The 18,064-nt window shown below is 54.6% G+C and overlaps 1 protein-coding gene across 1 annotated transcript in view; it reads left to right on the forward strand.

Annotated features, from left to right (window-relative positions):
- SECISBP2 (SECIS binding protein 2) overlaps positions 1–18,064 on the forward strand; it is a 44,743-nt gene that overhangs the window by 1,686 nt on the left and 24,993 nt on the right. The window contains exons 3-10 of the mRNA XM_032308573.1: positions 3,987–4,236; positions 4,469–4,592; positions 5,923–6,140; positions 8,770–8,851; positions 10,542–10,744; positions 13,485–13,610; positions 14,784–14,873; positions 16,114–16,246. Of these exons, the coding sequence (XP_032164464.1) occupies positions 3,987–4,236; positions 4,469–4,592; positions 5,923–6,140; positions 8,770–8,851; positions 10,542–10,744; positions 13,485–13,610; positions 14,784–14,873; positions 16,114–16,246 (1,226 nt within the window). The remainder of the gene's footprint in view (positions 1–3,986; positions 4,237–4,468; positions 4,593–5,922; positions 6,141–8,769; positions 8,852–10,541; positions 10,745–13,484; positions 13,611–14,783; positions 14,874–16,113; positions 16,247–18,064) is intronic.

The raw sequence follows: 18,064 nt of genomic DNA on the forward strand, positions 1-18,064 counted from the left end.
TAAATCTGTATTGAAAGAAGGCTTGTGTTGGTTTGGCGATTTCCCTTTTTCTTCTCAAGTTTCCTTCTTTAGGTATCTATACAATGGTTTCCATTAATAGCTGAATTTAGAAAGCTGTGCCTTCAACCCTGCATGTAATTGTGTAGAATACCTGATTTTTAACGGCCGGCATCACCTTTGTGATGTCAGAGTCCTTGTCTGTGTGTTCCTTTGCTGGGGGTCGTGCATGTTTCTTTTTCATGCCTGCATAGTGGCGTTTGTACACTTCCTACAGATTCTAGGCTTGTATTCACAGGGACAGAGTTTGGAATGAATAATAAAACCATCGAGTGGTTTGGTATGTATAGGTTGTATTTTTTGACCAAGTTGAAATTCTGCCTCTGTGCTTTGCTAGGAACACTCAGCTCTTCCCCTGTGATTTCATCCTTTGTTAGAGGAAGGTTGGCATGGGTCTCATCTGAGCTGTTCCCTACCTTGGGTGGTTCACAAAGTAAAGTATAAAATAGATTTCATTCAGTGAGAAGGATTCGAAGCCGTTTGTTTCGGGTGGGATTCCAGTTAGCCAAAGTAAAGGTGGAAAACGTTCCTACAGCTGAAGTAATGTTCTGGAAGTAGCATGAATCCAGAAGAATCAGAAGCTTAAGGGTGTGCACTGTTGAATTTAAAAATTAGGTGTTTTTTTTTTTTTTTTTTTAAAGATTTTATTTATTTATTTGACGAGCATGAGAGTGGAGAAGGTCAGAGAGAGAAGCAGACTCCCTGCTGAGCAGGGAGCCCGATGCGGGACTCGATCCCAGTCCCGGGACTCCGGGGTCATGACCCGAACTGAAGGCAGTCGCTTAACAACTGAGCCACTCAGGCGCCCTAAAAATTAGGTTTTTTATACTCTTTTTTTGGCTTTAATTTTTTTTCTTTTAATTACATATAACCTAGGAAAAGATTGGCTGACAGTATTCCTGCCTGATGAGAAAACAGTTAAGGACAAAAGAGGTGTGAAAGCAGAGGGGCAGGGTTAGGAAGGACAGGAGCCTTTGAAGGGGACAGAATGGGGATGCGTATTTGAGAACCGATGACCTCTTCCATTCTGATGGAGGCTGAGACGTCTGCCCGAGCCGGGTGTCCTGTGAATGAGGCTCGCCCCTGCAGGGAAAGAGCCGCGTGCGTTTTTCCGTAGGGAGCAGCGTGGTCTTTCCTGCCTTTCCCGTGCCTGTGCTAGGCCACGAGGTGGGCAGGAGGCAGGCAGCGTCGTGTTACTTGACACCTGAGAAGGTGGGGCCAGAAACGTGTGGTCAGTCATTCAGGTGGGCAGTGCCCGAAGCAGAATGAGCGTCTGTGCCTCTGGCCTGCACCCCTCGAGCTCCCCAGAGCTGCCACTGCCGCGGGGACGAGTGTTTGCTGAGCACTTCAGCCTGCTGCAGTCCGTGGCCCGCTCTGGGCACTGCTGAGGGAGTCTCGGCTGTGAGAACTAGTAGCCCTGCACGGAGTGTGGCTGGAGGAGCTGCTGGGGCTGAGCCCTGCGTGACGGCGGGGGCGCCTGGAGGGAGCCTGGAGGGCGTGGGAGCAGCCCCCGTGCTCCAAGCAGCCCCCGGGACGGCCGCAGGGACCCGGTGTGCTGGGCAGGAGGTGGGGCACCGCTGGCCGTGTCTTACGCGCTTTCGGGCCGCTCACTCCTGGATTCTTTCCGCTTGAAGCCTCGGCCTGGGTTCCAGGCACTGAAGCTAGGGAAGAAGTACACGGAGCCCTGCGGCCTGGGGAAGGCCTCCGGGGGTCCGGGTGGTGTTGGTGGGAGAGAGGCTGTGGCGGTTGCTGGCTGAGTGCATGCAGGCTTGGGGGTGGGAAGAGGGGCCGTTTGGGGTCCAGCAGCACAGCCTGGACTCCAGTGCCCATTAGGGGACAGGGAACTGGTGGGCGGGGCCACCTGGGGGCTGAGTGAGGCCTGGAGCTGGCCGGGGTGTCCGTATGTGTATATGTGCTGCCGAAGCGAGCACTGGGGTGTCCGTATGTGAAGTCTGAGCAGACCGAGGAGGGGTCTGGGCTCCGTGTGAGTGGAGAGGAAGGGACGCGGAGGAGGGTCCTCCAGGCCGAGCCTTTGGAGTCCGGGCTGGCGCGGCTTTCCCCGGGCTGACGGAAGGGCCGGCCCTGCGGATGCCGGGTGAGGACGGGGTGGCGGGGCTTGCAGGGGGGATGGTCCTGGAGACCCGGTAGCGGTTGGGAGGGGTGGGGTGGGGGGTGGGGTAGTGGGGACGTGGGAGCGGGGAAGGCGGGGGGGTGAGCTGCCGGAGAAGCTGCTGTTGTAAAGGGAGGCGCGGGCGGGCCGGGGGGGCGCGTGTTGGTGCTGGGGTCCGGCTTTGCGGTCTGTGGCAACTGGAATTTTACACGCAAGCTGCCGCGAGCCCCGGTGGGTGCTGGGAGTCGTTGCCGAGGGATTTTACTGGGTGTCGTTTCTGCCTGCCGTTGTTTGGAAAGCAAAACGCCAACTTCCCAGAGGAAGAGAGACCAGTGAGCACTTGTCCAAAGTCGGAGACTAGATTTTGCATCGAGCCAGGATGCACGCCCAGGGCTCTGGGGTCGCGGACGTAGGGTCGCTGGAGGATGCAGCCTTCACAGCCGCTGGACCCTGCCTCCCTTTCCTCCTTTAGCTAAACTTCATGGGTCTGTTCATGTGTCTGGTGTCTGGAGTTGGAATAGCACTTCTCTGCCGCGTTTTGCTCTCAGCCCTTGTTTGCCCGCCGCCCCCATGAAGAACAGACCCCCTCCGACACCCCTCACGCCCCCCACCCCACCCTCAGATCTTCTGAGCTTCAGATAAAGTGAAACAGGGACTCGCATCTGGGAGCAGGACGATGCTTTAAATCGTTTTCTTTTCTGCAAAGAGCAGCGCTAGGGCAGGTGTGCTGAGAAAGGTACAGTGTACGGGGTTTTTCTTGGGTTTTCATTAGGAAGAGTTCATTACTGGACTTAGTGAATGGTCTTCCTGGGTGTGAACTTCCTGTAAAATGTCGCGGGTTCAGAGACCATGACAGCAGGCCGCCCAGTTAGGAACTGCATGTGCGTGGATGCAGGGAACCTTCTGGTGAGGGTGTCTCAGGGGTGGGTGGTGACTCCTTTGCCCTGCAGTGCAGGCCCTTCCTTGCCCCGGGACAGGACCGGACTGTGCACTGGAGGGGGCTGCCTGTGCATGCGCCTGCCGGCGGCCCCGCTGGGAGAGGGTCGCCCGGGTGCCTCGTCAGCAGCTCTGGTTTTCCTACCTTTCTGTGGGCCAGCACGCTTTGGGATTCTGTTGATTTTCTACAGGAAGATGTTCAGCTCTGGGAAGTCCCAGAAACATTGGCTGGAGCTCATTTGTGTCTCGGCTCATCTGCTCCGTGTCGGGCCATTGTATCGTCTCTCGTTGCTGGAGGATTGAAGCCTCTCGCTGGATACCAGATTTGCTCACAAAATCAGTGTTAAATTATATTTTGGCCTCGCCTAGCAGTTTGAGCAAACGGGCACGGCGGTGTGCACAGACGGCGCCCGTCTGGCCGGCGCGCTGCAGCTCCCAGGCCAGCGGGCGCAGTGTCCCCTTCGCGGCTCTGGCGCTGCGAGGCCGGAAGGCACAGGATAGGTTGGTCGGGCTGGAGGTCGGATGGGGCGGCGGGGGCTCTGTGAAAGCCCCTCTGCAGGGAGAGTGGTCTGGGTGGCCCTCTGGGCCCCGGTGGCTGCCGGACGCTTCTCAGACGTCTGACAGTGTGGCGGTGCGGAGCTGCGGAGGCGTCCCTGGGCTTCGCTGCTGCCTGTCGCGCTGCCGTCCTGCCGAGGGCGTCAGCCCCGCAGTGAGCGCGCGGCTCCGGTGAGGAGGAGGCCGGAGCCTCTGTTCCACTCTCCGAGGCGTCTCCGTGCCAGAGCGAGCGACCTCAGAAGCACTCGAGGGTTTAACTGTGCTTCTTACGAAGAGCTCCTGGATTGGTGATGTGAAATCCTCAACTAAAACCTACCTCCTTGTTTAGGCAGAAGCTCTATACTGAAGACGTGGCCTTCGGAGCTGCCACTCTTCCTGCTCAGTGTCTGTCTTCGGAGCCCGCTCTTCATCCGGGCGGCTACGCTCCCTACCCCGCCGAGTGTTCACAGAGCGCCTGCCCGGTGCCCGGCTCGCCCTGTGCTTACGGCCACCCCGGCGCCTGCCGAGCTTTCCAGACCGTGAAGCCGCGAGCCGAGCAGATGTACCCTCTCCCACAAGACCCAAGAGCCCCGTTCAAGGTTCGCTTACCGCCCTGGTGGGGGGTACCGTAGCGTTTAAGATAGAAAGAGCTGGTTGGTTCTCACGTGGTAGTTAAGTGTTGTTTATCTTTTTCGTATATTTAGGAACTGATTTGTCTTTATCCAGTTTTGAAACAGTTGTTGTGGATACTTAGTAGGGATTTTCTGCTTTAAGCCTTTTTTCATGGTGCTGGTTTGCTTAATTCACGGGGCTTTTTAATTCTCCCCACAGAAAAAAACGTATGACGAGCAAAAGTTTGACAGCAAGAAGGCGGACGGCTCTCTGTCATCTGATGCAAAATCAGTTAGAGGTTCACAGCCTGCATCCACGCATGCGGACGCGGCCTTGAAACCAGGTGAAAAAGACATACTGTCTGATGTCCTGTTGTCCTACCCCGCCCGCCCCAGAAGTGGCTCTGTTCTTTGTACACCTGTTTCTGCGGAGGCCGTTGGACTCTGGTCGATTCTGGAGACCTCTCCGCCCAGGGAAGGGCCTGTTGGGGAGGGCGGGGCTCTGTGGTGTGCCCTAGTGTGGCAGGACCTGGCTCAAAGCCACATGGCAAGTAAGTGGCACCCACAGGCCTCGAGACATGTCCTTAAGTAAATCGCAGGCACATCCCTTGGACTATATTTGACGATATTTGTTCCTGAAATAGCTTCTCTGGTGTTCTGTTGGGACACTTTTTTTTTTTTTTTTTTTTAAAGATTTTATTTATTTATTTGACAGACAGGGATCACAAGTAGACAGAGAGGCAGGCAGAGAGAGAGGAGGAAGCAGGCTCCCCATGGAGCAGAGAGCTCAGTGCGGGGCTTGATCCCAGGATCCTGGGATCATGACCTGAGCCGAAGGCAGAGGCTTAACCCACTGAGCCACCCAGGCGCCCCCGTTGGGACACTTTTTAACAGGTGAGAGAGTTTGCATTTTGAATCCCATCCTGAGCAACAGCCAGCCTGGGGCAGTGTAGTTCCTCAGGGACGTGTCTGCTCCGGCCTTGGAAACTGCTGTTCCAGGCTGTGGCTGAAAGCTAGTGGCTGCAGGGTGGCCGGTATGGACTAGTGCCGTTTGATGGCTTATTTATGAAGAGAGCTACAACTTCTGTAATAGTGTACTTACTAGGAATGGCCATTTTATTTACATGTATAACTTACATTACTTGGTATATAAGTTTTTCTCTTTGTGTTGACTTCACTCAGAAACCATTTGGCGCAGGGCAGTTTGCAAGGAAAGTTGTACAGTTAACCGTAATGACTGGCTTCATGGCCTTACAGTCCGCATCAGGGTTCCAAGTTGACTTCTGCCTGCTTTCTTCCAAAGTTCCTCTCACGTGCGGGAGAGGTGTCACTGAGAAGAAATTCGTTGGCGTCGCTGTAAATCTGCGGAACCCTGCGGCGCGTGTGGAGGGTAGTTAGGTCAGGCTGCCGCAGCTAGTTCGCTGTAGAATTCGCCTCAGAGCTGCAGTGTGCTTTGCTTCCTCCTGCCTGCGGCCCGACCCCAGCAGCCGGCGCTTCCGGCCCTCGCTGCGTCCCGTCGCTCCGCAGGTGGCATCGCTGGCAGATGGCGGAGGGCCTCGGACAGGCCCGTGTCAGTGTGTCGGCAGCGAGAGACGTCCGCCCTGCGGTTGAGGTGTGCGTACGGGTCTTCACACAACACCTACATTTTCACCCCTTTTGTTTGTGTTCATACAGACGGTTACCAGAAACGGACAGACAGGAAATCCAGAATCGTTGAGAAAAGTGTGTCTGCCTCCAGACCCGGGTTTGAGTTTACCAGGTTGGACTTCCCTGAACTGCAGGGTGCAGAGACCAGTGAGATCGCAGAGACGCAGAAGCAGCCCAAGTGGGGCCCTCTGCGCCCCGCCTCGGCCGACCTTCCTCTTCTCCGCGAGGTGGTGCGGCCTGCCGAGGTGCGTGCGGGGCCCCCGCTCTGTGTCCCTTCTCCCCTTCTCCCCTTCCTTCCTTCTTCCCACGCGCCTTGGTAGGTGCCTCTCCGTACGTTCCGTCTTGCCGTGGGGGCCTTGCCGTGCACACAGAGGACCGTCTGCTTGGACTCTTTCCAGCCTGGGGTGGGCCCTAGTATAGCAGATTCTAAAAGAATCACCGAATGCGCTTCCTGGTGCCTGCTAGCTGCGGGGGACGGGGCTCGGGCTCCGGCACGGTCCCGCTGCGTAGACCGCCCCCGGTGGTCCCCTCACTCCCAGCACTGCATTCCCACAGCACGTTTGCAGTAGAGACAAACGGATTCTTTCAGTCCAGCAGTAGTGTGTCAGACTGTGCGGGGTAGCCTCCGGTTCTTCCAGGCTCTCTGTCCGCACCGCGCTCTTGGTGCCATCACCGGCTCCGCAGAAGCATAGTCACGGTGTGGTTTGCTTGCCATTTGACGATTTCTAAAACACCCCGTGCTCCGCATGTGGTCTTGCAGTTTCAGTCCCTCCAGCTTCTAGGAAAAGACGTCCTGAGGTTAGTAGTTCCTGAGGTGGCTTCTCTCCGGTTTCTGCCGAGAGAGGGTGGGAGGGCGAGCAGGAGGACACGCGGGAGGGGCCCCCCAGCCACCTGTCTGCGGAATGGTGGGGGCTCTGCTTCCTCGGATGCGCTTGGGTGCCAGGCCACTGACACCCAGCGGTGGGCAGGGCGGCTGCCTTGTGCAGAAGGTACCGCGTCCCGCACGCATTGACCTTGACGCGCCGCGCCGCGCTTCCCTGTGGCTTAGCCGTGACGAGGGAGGCAGGCAGCCAGCTGGGCTAGAGGACTCTGGTTTGGCAGCCGTGTGACCCCTTTGGTCCGGCTGCGTGTGTGGAGTAGCTGAGGCTCGAGGGGCTGCCTGTCTGCATCCCTGGTGGTCAGTGCGTTAACCCAAGCCTGTGAGCCTCTGGGGAAGTAGGACAGGCCGCCAGGGAGCTGTTGTGTCGTGGTCACCGGCTACACACCTGTCTGGACACGAAGTGAGGCACGTGGCACCGGGTGGAGGGGTCTGTCTGGCCTCCTTGCCTGAGGATGTGTTCACACTCTTGAGTTACACGGGGACTTCTAACTTTTTCTTGTAGAACAGACTTTTCTCCCTATTTTAGGGGTATCTTTGAACATGAGAAATTTTTAAAACAGTTGACCCTGAACAGCAGGGGTTTGAGCTGCATTAGACATGGGTGTTTTTGATAAACACAGGGTAGTACTGTAAACATTTTGTCTTCCTCGTCATTCTCTTAGTGATGTTCTCTTTAGCTTACTGTGCTGTCAGGGTACAGGATGTGACGCAGGTTACGTGTGCTGTGCGTGTTAGCTCTTTATGTGGTCGGTCGGGGTTCTGGTCAGTAGTAGGCTGTTAGTCGTTTTGGGGGGTCAGAAGTTCCATGTGGAGTTTCGTCTCTCCAGGGGTCAGCACCCCAACCCCCATGTTGCTCAGGGCTCACCTCTGTCTGAAGTTGTTCAAGAGAAAACCGTGTTAATCACCTAAACCTTTTTTTAAAGGTGCATTGTGGGGCCTGAGGGGATCCCCTCAGTTTGAAGATAAGCACATGAAGGACTTTGTGTTTGCGTTTTTAAGACTTTTGGCATTTTTCCATGTCATTAAGTAGTTTTTGAAAACCTGTTGCACTGACCCTTGATGGATTTGTGTAATTACTGTAACGCTCTCGGACAGGTGAGCCATGATGAGCAGGTAAGTTGTATTCAGAGAACGAGCTGTTTCAGTAATTTTACTTTTTGTAAAAAAGTAAATCTGGGCTCCGATTTAGTGAATCAGACAAGTGGGACAAGTTTGGAAGGCTCTGAGCTTTACAGTGTAAGCCCGTTCAGATTTGAATGGATCCGTTCCCTTTCACCCTGAGAGCTGTGCTCACCCCGACGTCTGTCTGCGTGTGCTCACCCGCCCGTGTCTCATTTGCTGCCTCGTGTTTTTGTACATTTGTCGTCTCTGTGGACCTTCTCAGGGATTTTTTGGGACTTCGGTGCGTGGGCATGGTGCACAGTGCCCCCCTGCCAACCCCAGGCAGGGGCCCTGCAGCCTCACATGGTGGGGGCACACTTGTGCTGATGCAGAACTTGTCTGTGGTGTAGTTAGGAAGCTGTGTGGTGCGCGTGCTCTGATCCCCTCCGTGGGGCCTGTTCTCCCCCTGGCAGAGAAGTAGGGGACACTGCGGGCTCAGCTGAACACTGTGGGTGGCTTCTCCTACAAGGAGTGAAATTTGATGTTAGGTATGTTTTTACTTATCTCGGATTTTTTTTTTTTTTTTTTTAAGAACTTGAGAGCTGGGTGGGGGGCGTGATGGGATGGGCAGAAGGAGGAGGAGGGCGAGAATCCTCAGGAGGCTCCACACCCAATGCCGTGCCCGACGTGGGGCTCAGTCTCACAGCCCTGAGATCATGACTTGAGCTGAAACCAGGAGTCGGAGGCTCAACAGACTGCGACACCCTGGCAACCTGGAATTTTTAATTAGCATTTATTTTGGAGATTTTACAAATGGCAGGGGAAGCTGTATTTAAAAATTAAGTGATTACTTTCAGTTTGAAATGGTAAGAAGATGCTGGTTTGCCTTTTAGGGTGAAGGGGCGGTGAGAAGCACGGGCGCAGCGGAGTCCGTGGCCAGCCGCGCTGTGGCCGGGCCCTCCTCCTGCACCAGAGGTAAGAGGGGCTGCCGCGGCCTTAAGATAGCAGCACACTGTTGTGCAGGCCCAGGGCCTCAGAAGGGGTTTTGTTCTGAAGCCTTCTCTAAGACAGCTGGGTGCGGACAAGGTGGTCTCACCGAGAGAAGCTGTGAGTGATACACGAGATCCCACATCGTTGGGCGGGGGGCACCGAGTGGGGGCAATGAATTCCACGTGAAACGTCTGGTTTGTTCAGTTAAGGAGAAATTTGATGAACTCAGAAATGACTGTTTCCCAACGTGTAGCCTGCACCAGTGGTTCCATAGTTCTAGGTGCAGGACCCCTCAGCACCCTTTAAAAAGCCCCAGAGAGCTTCTGTTTATTTGCACGATAGTGATTCGTAGTCGCAGTATTCAAAGTTAGAACTGAGAAATTCTTAAAATTACTTCATTATTCTCTTATAAGTAACAATAATAAACCATTACCTGTTAATGTGGCTTTTTTTTTTTTTTTTTTAACGATTGATTTACTTATTGTAGAGAGGTGGGGAGAGAGAGAGGCAGGGAGAGAGAATCTCAAGCAGACTCCCTGCCAAGCACAGAGCCCAGCATGGGGCTCGATCCCAGGACACCGAGACTGTGACCTGAGTGGAAGTCAAGGGTCAAATGCTCTACTGACTGAGCCACCCCGGTGTCCCAACATAGCATATTGTTATGAAAAGTAGCTTTTCCAAAATTAGACCGTAGCCAAGAGAGCAGCGTTTGTCATGTGTGCAACTCTGCAGCCGGCCCAGGGCGGCCTCGGCCACGGTGGTTTCACTGTCCCGTGTTGCGCGGCATCCTGGAAACCCCACTGGACACTCAGGAGCAGGAGCGTGGGGGCGGTGCAGGGCCTGTTCCTCCCGTCAGGGAAATGGTTTTGACCTCGGACCCCTGGAAGGCTCTTGAGGGCCTCAGAGCGTACTTAGAGATCTGGCCGGGCTGCTCCAGGGTGGCGTATCAGAGCGCGTTCAGTTATTCTGCCTTTAATCTTTCTGAGTAGCTTGTCCTAACGAGACATTTTTACAGAATTATTCATGATGTGTCCACAAGTGTGTGTTCTTTTCCGTTCTCACATGTGGTATGTGTGTGCTTTCGTAGAAACCTTCATGTAAAAGGGGACTTGAACGGTGTGTAGCTCTGGCACGAAAACGTTCCATCTCGTACACTGGAGGGTCGCCCCTGGCTGCCCAGGGTCGGCCCGGGCCCTCTTCTGTCTGGGCTGCCTGGGGAGAAGCGTGGCTGTACTTGGGCCTGAGGTTGAAAAAGAAATTACCACTTGTTCTGGTAGCTGAGGACCATGATCTTTGACTTTGGGTGTTACTGGTACACAGCAAGCTTAGTAGGGCCAAAACTTGATCTTTGCCCTATTAATTTTTGTGTGTTTGTCATGTGGACCTAATTGTGGATTGTTACTTTTTAACCAGAACTATGGTTTGTCTACCCACCCGCACCTCCAAATTAAAGAGCCAGTTGCTAGGAAAATCACGCAGCCTACAAGTTAACTCAGCATGCGTGTTCCCAGAAGAAAGCTTAGCAAATGCTCTAGTTTCCAAGAGAATGTTTGGAGCACCAGTCTGAATTTAATTATGCCCTGAGGAATGACCTCACATAATGTGTGTTTAGAATTTCTAAGCAGTTTTATTTTACCGTTGGGATGGCTCATGCACTTTGGTTATCTTTGAGCAGAGCTCTCTTGGACACCAATGGGTTATGTCGTTCGGCAGACGTTATCTACAGAACGGTCTGCAGCCCCTAAAAACGTTACTTCCGTGATAAACCGAGAGACGCGCGCTTCGTCCGCAGACCCTCGGAGCGTCAGTATGTCACCGCCTGAAGGTTTATCTTCGGATCCTTCCTACAAAGAGAAACATGTCCACTCCGCTAAGAAGGTACGTGTCGTGTTGGCTTATGTTGGTCTTCTGTGCCCCTGGGTAGTCTGTTTTCTCAGATCCCAACGAAGTGTTGCATTCTGTGCTGTAGTCGCTAATGTGAGTCGGTTGTACTCGTAGCTTGAGAAAAGCAGAACCGCAGTCAGGGAGCACAAGTGGTAGCTTTCCGAGTACGGGGCAGCGTTGGTTTTACACCCGTGCTCTTAAAGCATCTGTGACCCTGTTCTGGAGTCTTCCAGTACAGGAGAGATGCTGCAGAACTTCACACTCTGGCATATGGAGTCCTGCTCTCCTGCCCCCTAGTCTTTTATCTCTTATTTAAATTGCTTTTACCTACTAGGGTGAGGCCAGCAAGACAGCTGAATTCCACCTTTTGTGGTCGCCTGGGGTAGGTTACTGATTCCTGGTTGATGGCAGCTGTAATAAGACAGCATCGCGGAATCCTTTTTCCATTTCAGTTCAGATGTTAAGCTGTCATTTTCATCGGTCCCTGGATTTATTTCTCCACGAGCCTTTCTTTCTGGCCTAGATTTTGTTCTTTTTTTTTTTTTTAAAGATTTTATTTATTTATTTGACACAGAGACAGAGATCACAAGTAGGCAGAGAGGCAGGCAGAGAGAGAGGGAAGCAGGCTCCCTGCTGAGCAGAGAGCCCGATGCGGGACTCGATCCCAGAACCCTGGGATCATGACCTGAGCCGAAGGCAGCGGCTTAACCCATTGAGCCACCCAGGCACCCCTAGATTTTGTTCTTGATTTTCATGGTGTGTTCACAGTGTCACAGATCACCCCGTACAAACGGGAGCTGTGCTGACGGAGGGGAAGTGTGCTGCTGACAGTTAGAGCGAGGTCAGACCTGGGAGCCTGTCCTCACCGCTTATGAACAGCATGAAGGACCTGGGAGCCGCAGGCCAGACCCTCTCTGAGCACATGTGGCGCCGCCAGCCGTGGGCATGTGGGCGTAGGCGGCACGGCAGGGCTCAGGCTGGGGCCGCCGCTCGGCTGCCGTCTCGCTCTCTGAACCAGGCTTCCTCATGCACGGTTCAGATTCTCAGAGTTAATTTTAATGATTTTGTTTTATTTTCCCATAAACTTTTTATTTTTTTTTTTTTAAGATTACATTTAAGAGAGAGCGAGAGCACGAGCAGGGAGAAGCAGGCTCCCCGCTGAGCACGGAGTCTGATGCGGGGCTCGATCCCAGGGCCCTGGGATCATGACCTGAGCTGAAGACAGACTTTTAACCAACTGAGCCACGTAGGCGCCCCTAAAATTGGTTTTCTAATTATAAGTGTGAGGAAAGTTTATTTTAGGAAAGTTCTAAGATAAAAATTTAGATCGCCTGTAGTCTTACAACCCAGGGGTATGGTCTCCTGCTTAACGGGGGTCGTAGGGTCGGGATGGTGTTTTCCTCTGAGCAGAGAGCCCGATGCGGGGCTCGATCCCAGTACCCTGGGATCATGACCTGAGCCGAAGGCAGCGGCTTAACCCACTGAGCCACCCAGGCACCCCTAGATTTTGTTCTTGATTTTCATGGTGTGTTCACAGTGTCACAGATCACCCCGAAACTGTGTTGTGAGCTCTTATTACTGAAATAGCGAACGTAAGCCACAAAGAGCGACTTAGGACCGAGACGACTTCCCTTTGTTGCCCGCCCCTCGGAAGCCTGCGTTAATGACAGGATATATATCTACCTCAGGCTTCTCAGAACATCAGCACAGAGAGCTTTGTTTTTTAAGTTTTTTTTCTTTCTTTCTTTTAAACAAAAATGAGGCCATATGAGACCATTCTACACTCTCATCTTTCAGAGTTGACCTTTTCACTTCACAAGATGTCAGGGGCAGGTCCTCTAGGTCAGGAGGTGAACGTTCTTAGGGACAGTCCCCGCCGGGGATAAAGCAGGGCCCCCGACGAGGAAAGGCCCTGCTCTCTGGTGGACCGGCGTGGCGCAGACTGGTCGCGATGGGTGCTCCAGAAGGCCTGGCGGGGGACATGGAGACAGGCCGGCTCTTGAGCTGGAATGACCGCGCAGGCCTGGCCTGGATCCTGGTGTGAGGCCGAGGTGTGTTTGAGCTGACGGGGAGGGAGGGTGGGAGCTGTGGGGTCACATTCAGCAGCTGTGGGATGGGCGCAGACGTTTGTGTGATTTGAAGGCTCCACAGGGGATTCAGATGTGTGATTGGGTTTAAGGACCACCAGGCTGCTAGGAATGGCCCCGTCCGGGTTTATTTTATTTACTTTATTTTTAAAGACTTTATTAAAGAGCACTCACAAGTGCACATAAGCAGCGGGAGCGCAGAGGGAGAGGGAGAAGCAGACTCCCTGCTGAACAGGGAGCCTGATGTGGGACTTGATCCCAGGACACTGGGATCATGACCTGAGCCGAAGGCAGCCACGGAACCCTCTGAGCCACCCAGGCGCCCCCAGCACCCCTGGATTTATGAAAAGACTTTGGGTTGGTATTAAGAGATGGTAAAATGATCTCTTCCGGCCCAGAAGTAGGGATACCAAGTCTGCCAGTTTCAAAGTAATTGGATAGGACAGCTTTTTCAGCAGATTTCTTTTCCTTGAGAAGTACTGTCCTGAGTGCTCGTCTTCAGAAAACAGAGGTGAGGAGCCCAGCTCTGAACAGAGCCGCCTTCTGGCTGAGCAACTTGGTATCTCCAGTTCGCTCCAGTTCGTGGAAGGACACATTGTAGCGAGTGTCTTATAAACTCATGACTTTGCTGTGTTTTTTCTCTCTAGTCCAGAGCATCCCATGGCGGTGATCCTGACCAGAATGAAGCCTCAAGAAAGCACAAGAAAAAGAAAGAGAAGTCTAAATCAGAGTACGAAGTCCTGACGACAGTTCAGGAGCCGCCAAAGATTGAAGTACGTTTCTCTTTATTATGCTTTTCATGGTCTAAGGCGTGGGCCCGCCCCAGCAGACGTACAGACCCGCACGGCCTTCCGAAGGGAGACTCCCCAGCACTTCCTTCCGTACTCTTCGCCCCGTGCTACAGGGAATAGATGCCCCCCGTGTTCTGCCCTTGGGCGGCCCCGCGCAGCGGCAGGGCGCGTGCGGAGTCGAGAGCCGGGTGCCTGCGGGGAGAGCTGGTCTGCGGGTGCCGTGGTGCTCACGCTGGCTCCTTGGCGTCTTGGTTCCCGTTTCCCCTTGCTTTGGCGTGCTGGTGCCTGCAGGGTCTTCTTTTCTGTCCAGACATGTGACTGATGTGCTTCACTCAGGGGGAAAATGAGACTCCCATAACCCCATCCTGGGCCCTGGCCGAGAGAATTCCACAGACCTGCAGAATCCCTCTGGGCACTGCTCTCCTGCGGTGCCACAGGACAGCCTCTGTGCTGCGGGGAGTCACCCTGGGTTCACACTCCTTGCCAGGCTCAGCCTGACTCCCGGTGCTCGGCTCTGCTGCCTGCCCTCCGGCTTAGGGCCAAACCTGAGACTTTCCCACAAACCTGGGGGCTCCCAGAGCTCTTGGCGCGCTCCCTTGAGGACACTGGGGTCACGTGTGTGAAGACCTGTGATCCTGGCAGAGTGTTAATGATTTGGGCCAACAAATAATTCACGGAGTTCTGCTCCCCTGTCCCGCGTCACTTCTCTGAGTCATGTAAAATGCTAACGAAAGCATCTAAGGTGTTCTTAAATGACTTCACCGTTGTCATTAGAGGCCTGTTGCCCTATTTTCTATTTCATTTCTATTGTCTAGTCTGGGAGCAGCGCACGGGACTAGAGCAGCACTCCCGAGACTAGACCAACAGGTACTCTAACGGAAGCGCAGTTGAAGGCTGGGTGCTAGAACACTGTGCCCGGGGGCCCAGGGCCCCCACAGCCTTGGGGCCCCCACCCACTTGCTCTCTAGGGCAGTGGGATCAGAACTGTGGTCTTTAAATCAATTTCTAAGAGTAAAACGGTTTGGGGTGGTTTGAGGTCTCCTCGTGAGCTGTGTGGGAGCTGGTGACCGAGATCCCGGGCCAGGAACAGCTCGCACGTGGGCACACTCGGTTCTCGTGATCCGCCAAGAGCTCAAGGGCATGTGGTTTACTTAGGATGCCGAGGAGTTCCCCAATCTGGCTGTTGCGTCTGAAAGAAGAGAGAGCGTAGCGTCTCCGAGGCGTCAGGCCGGACAGCGGGCCCAGGTGAGTTTTAGATTGACGCGGTCATTGCTTTAGGCTTAACTCTTCCTGCTTAACTAAACTCTTGAGAAAAAAGTATCTTCCAGACTTCTATATGTACGAGAAAGGTGGTTTTGTTTTGATTTCTTTCTTCATTGGAGAATCACACGCGGGTGTCGACGCTCTAAGTGCGCATGTTGTGTCACTGTCGTGAGAAGACGGCGGTTGCCACCGCTGCATCAGGAGGCGGCACAGACGGCCTGGCGGTCTCCGACGGAGAGTGGGAAAAGTTGGCTGTTTATTTGGAAACAGGAATTCCGTTGTGAGGCGGCAGAGTCTGACAAAACAAAAAGGAGGCCCCCCCCTTGCAAATTCAACCCTGAGTGCTCAGTACAAGGTGAAGAGGGGGCTCTCCTCGAGCCCCTGCCCTGCGGTGGATTTGCGGATGAACTTGTGATTCGTCATCCGGGTGGAGAACTCGTACACTTGGCCCCATTTCTCCACGAGTCTCCTGCACTTTCACTGTCATTTGGCCTTCGGAAGTGGGGGCGGTATTTTCACATTTGTGAGCAGTAAGACTCTGAACGTTTTGCAGATTCCCTGGGATTCAGTTTGGTCCAGTTTGGTCCTCTCCTGTCCCTGCCCGCGGAGTCTCTGTAGCCACCTGTGTGGCACGTTGCGCTCGCCTGGTGACGTGGGCCCACGGCTGGGCAGGAGAGGACGTGCCGAGGGCAGGTGTGCTGCGGCTGCCCGTGTCCGAGGACCCCAGATCACAGCCCTTTCAGAGTAGCATGTGTTTCAAGTAGAGCACAGCTCGTGCCTGAATTGCACGCCTGCCACATGCATTTTGACTTGTGTAAATTCTTGGTCCCAGCCCGCTGACTTCATGGCATCCGGTTGGCTCTCCGAGGCAGTCGGAAGTTGTGTGGTGCCCGTGAGACAGTTACACCCATCAGTTGGCCTCAAACACGGACTCCCGCTGCCACAGACTCCGCACACGTCCTCTTGTCCTACCTGGGGGTGTGCGCCTGCACCGTGTGGGTGCAGACGGAGCCCCGGGGCTGGAAGGGGAGGGGAAGAAACCGCCGCAGTCCCCTTGAAAGATGATGTAGCATTATCTGGATTTTTCTTTAAATTTTTAGATTTTTAATGGTTGCTATATAGAGGTTTCATTTTATCTTTTATGACTTTTTGTTGTGAAGTGAAAAGCACAGTTTGTAAAATACGCCACCCTAAGAAAACTTATGACTCTTTAATTCTTTAGAACAGTTATAAAAATAGTGGAAAGAAGAGCCAGATTCCAGTGCAGTTGGATTTGGGGGGCATGCTGGCGGCCCTGGAGAAGAAGCAGCACTCCCAGAGCGCGAAGCCGTCCTCCAGACCCGTGGTGTTCTCGGGTAAGTGCAGCTTTTCGTCTCCAAGGGATGGCCGGGCGTCTGTCGGGCAGGCCGCTCCGCGCCGGTCTCTGCAGTCGGAAGCGTGTGTGTGGGGTCCGAGGGCATGGCACTGGGGTAGGGAGAGAGATACTAGTGGGATAGCTCGGGAGTCCAGAAATAAACCCACATAACCGTGGCCAGTGAGTTTTTGACCAAAATATGTTCGTTAAAAGAACAAGGAACAGTTTTGAAAAATGGTGACGGGACAGCTGGATTTCCACCTGCTGGAGAAAGCCGGGCTCCCGCCTCACCCCGCGTGCGGCAGTTCGCGAGGAGCGATGACCCGAAGCAAGCACAAGGCCCACAGAGGCCTTAGAAGAACATGGAGGTGGGGCGCCTGGGCGGCTCCGTCGGTGAAGCGTCCAGTCTCGGTTTTGGCTCAGGTCGTGATCTCAGCTCGGGCTCCGTGCGGGGCGGGGAGTCTGCTCGGGAGTCTCTCTCATAACAACAAAAAGTAAATTTCACGACCTGTGCTTAGGCAGTGGATTTTTAGCTAGGACACCAAAAGCACAGGCCACAAAAGCAAAAATAGATAAACAGGATTTCATCAAAAACAAGAACTTTTGCGTAGTAAGGGACATTATCAAAAAACGAGAAGAATTTCTTTACAGAAAGCGAGAAAATGTTTGCAAATCATATACCTGGTAAGGATTTGCTGTCCAGAGACCTACAGAATCCTCCCAAAGCTCCACATTAAACACCCACTAAAAAAACAGGCAAAGGACTTGGCGGCGCTCCACAAGAAGACACTCGCATGGCCAGTAACACGTGAGAAGCTGCTCGACGCCCTCAATCTAGACGAGTCGAGCCAGCGCCGCAGGGAGCTGGTTCTTCGTGCCTGCCGCGGTAGTGGTCGTCGGAAATTTGGAGAAACGGGGGAGGGCGAGACCGCTCTGGGAGGCCGTCTGGCAGCTCCTCAGGACGCTGGACCCGGCCCCTCGCAGGCCCCTGCTCACAGCAGCAGCGTCCCGAAGAGCTGAAAAGGAAACAGCCCCTGGTGCGTATCGGCACAAACGGGTGACCGGGGTGTGGCCCGGCCTTCGTGCCGGCTGCCACGACCTGCGTGACTGCTCGCGTTCTCCGAGATGAGCCTGCGCTGACGGGCCTGCGCTCCGGGAGGGATCCGGAGTGGACAGTCCCCGAGAGGCCTGGAGGGTTCCTGAGCTGGAGGCTGTGGGGAGCTGCTGCTCTGTGGGGACAGACTTGCAGTGTGGGGCCCGGGAGCCGCTGGGGAAGAGGAGGGCGTGGTGGTCGCGCAGCACTGAATGGAGTTGGCGCCCCTGGACCGGGTGCTCAGGGCCGGTTACAGTCCGGATTCTTGCCGGCTCCTCGCTGTGACGGTTTGAGACCGGGCAGGGGGGTGTTGCACACTCACGTGCTCACGAGCCTGGAGTACGTACCATGTGGCCCCTCAGGGAAGAGCTGGCTGACCCTGACCTGTCCAGCCACGAGTGTTTGATTGTTCCGCTGCGTTTCGGAGTTGCAGACCTGGGTCGATGCCACCGCTCGCTGCTCTGTGGGCGTCCCACCGACCCTAGTGCGCGTTGACTAGCCTTCCTGGCTCTTCTCGTCTTTGGAGGGGAGCCGTGAATAGTGGGGCGCACAGATTGCAGGCCTGTCCTCGCAGGGGGACCCAGGCTCCGTCCCCACCCTTGGACGCTCCCTCAGCCCCGCCCGGCAGGTCCCTGCTGCGGCCCCAGGCAGCCCCTGCGTATTCTCTGTCTCCAGTTCCTCTTCCCTGTTCTGGAGCCGCATAGAAACGGGCTCCTACTGCGTAGG

Source organism: Mustela erminea, chromosome 12 (assembly GCF_009829155.1).
Source record: "Mustela erminea isolate mMusErm1 chromosome 12, mMusErm1.Pri, whole genome shotgun sequence".
Lineage (NCBI taxonomy): Eukaryota > Metazoa > Chordata > Mammalia > Carnivora > Mustelidae > Mustela > Mustela erminea.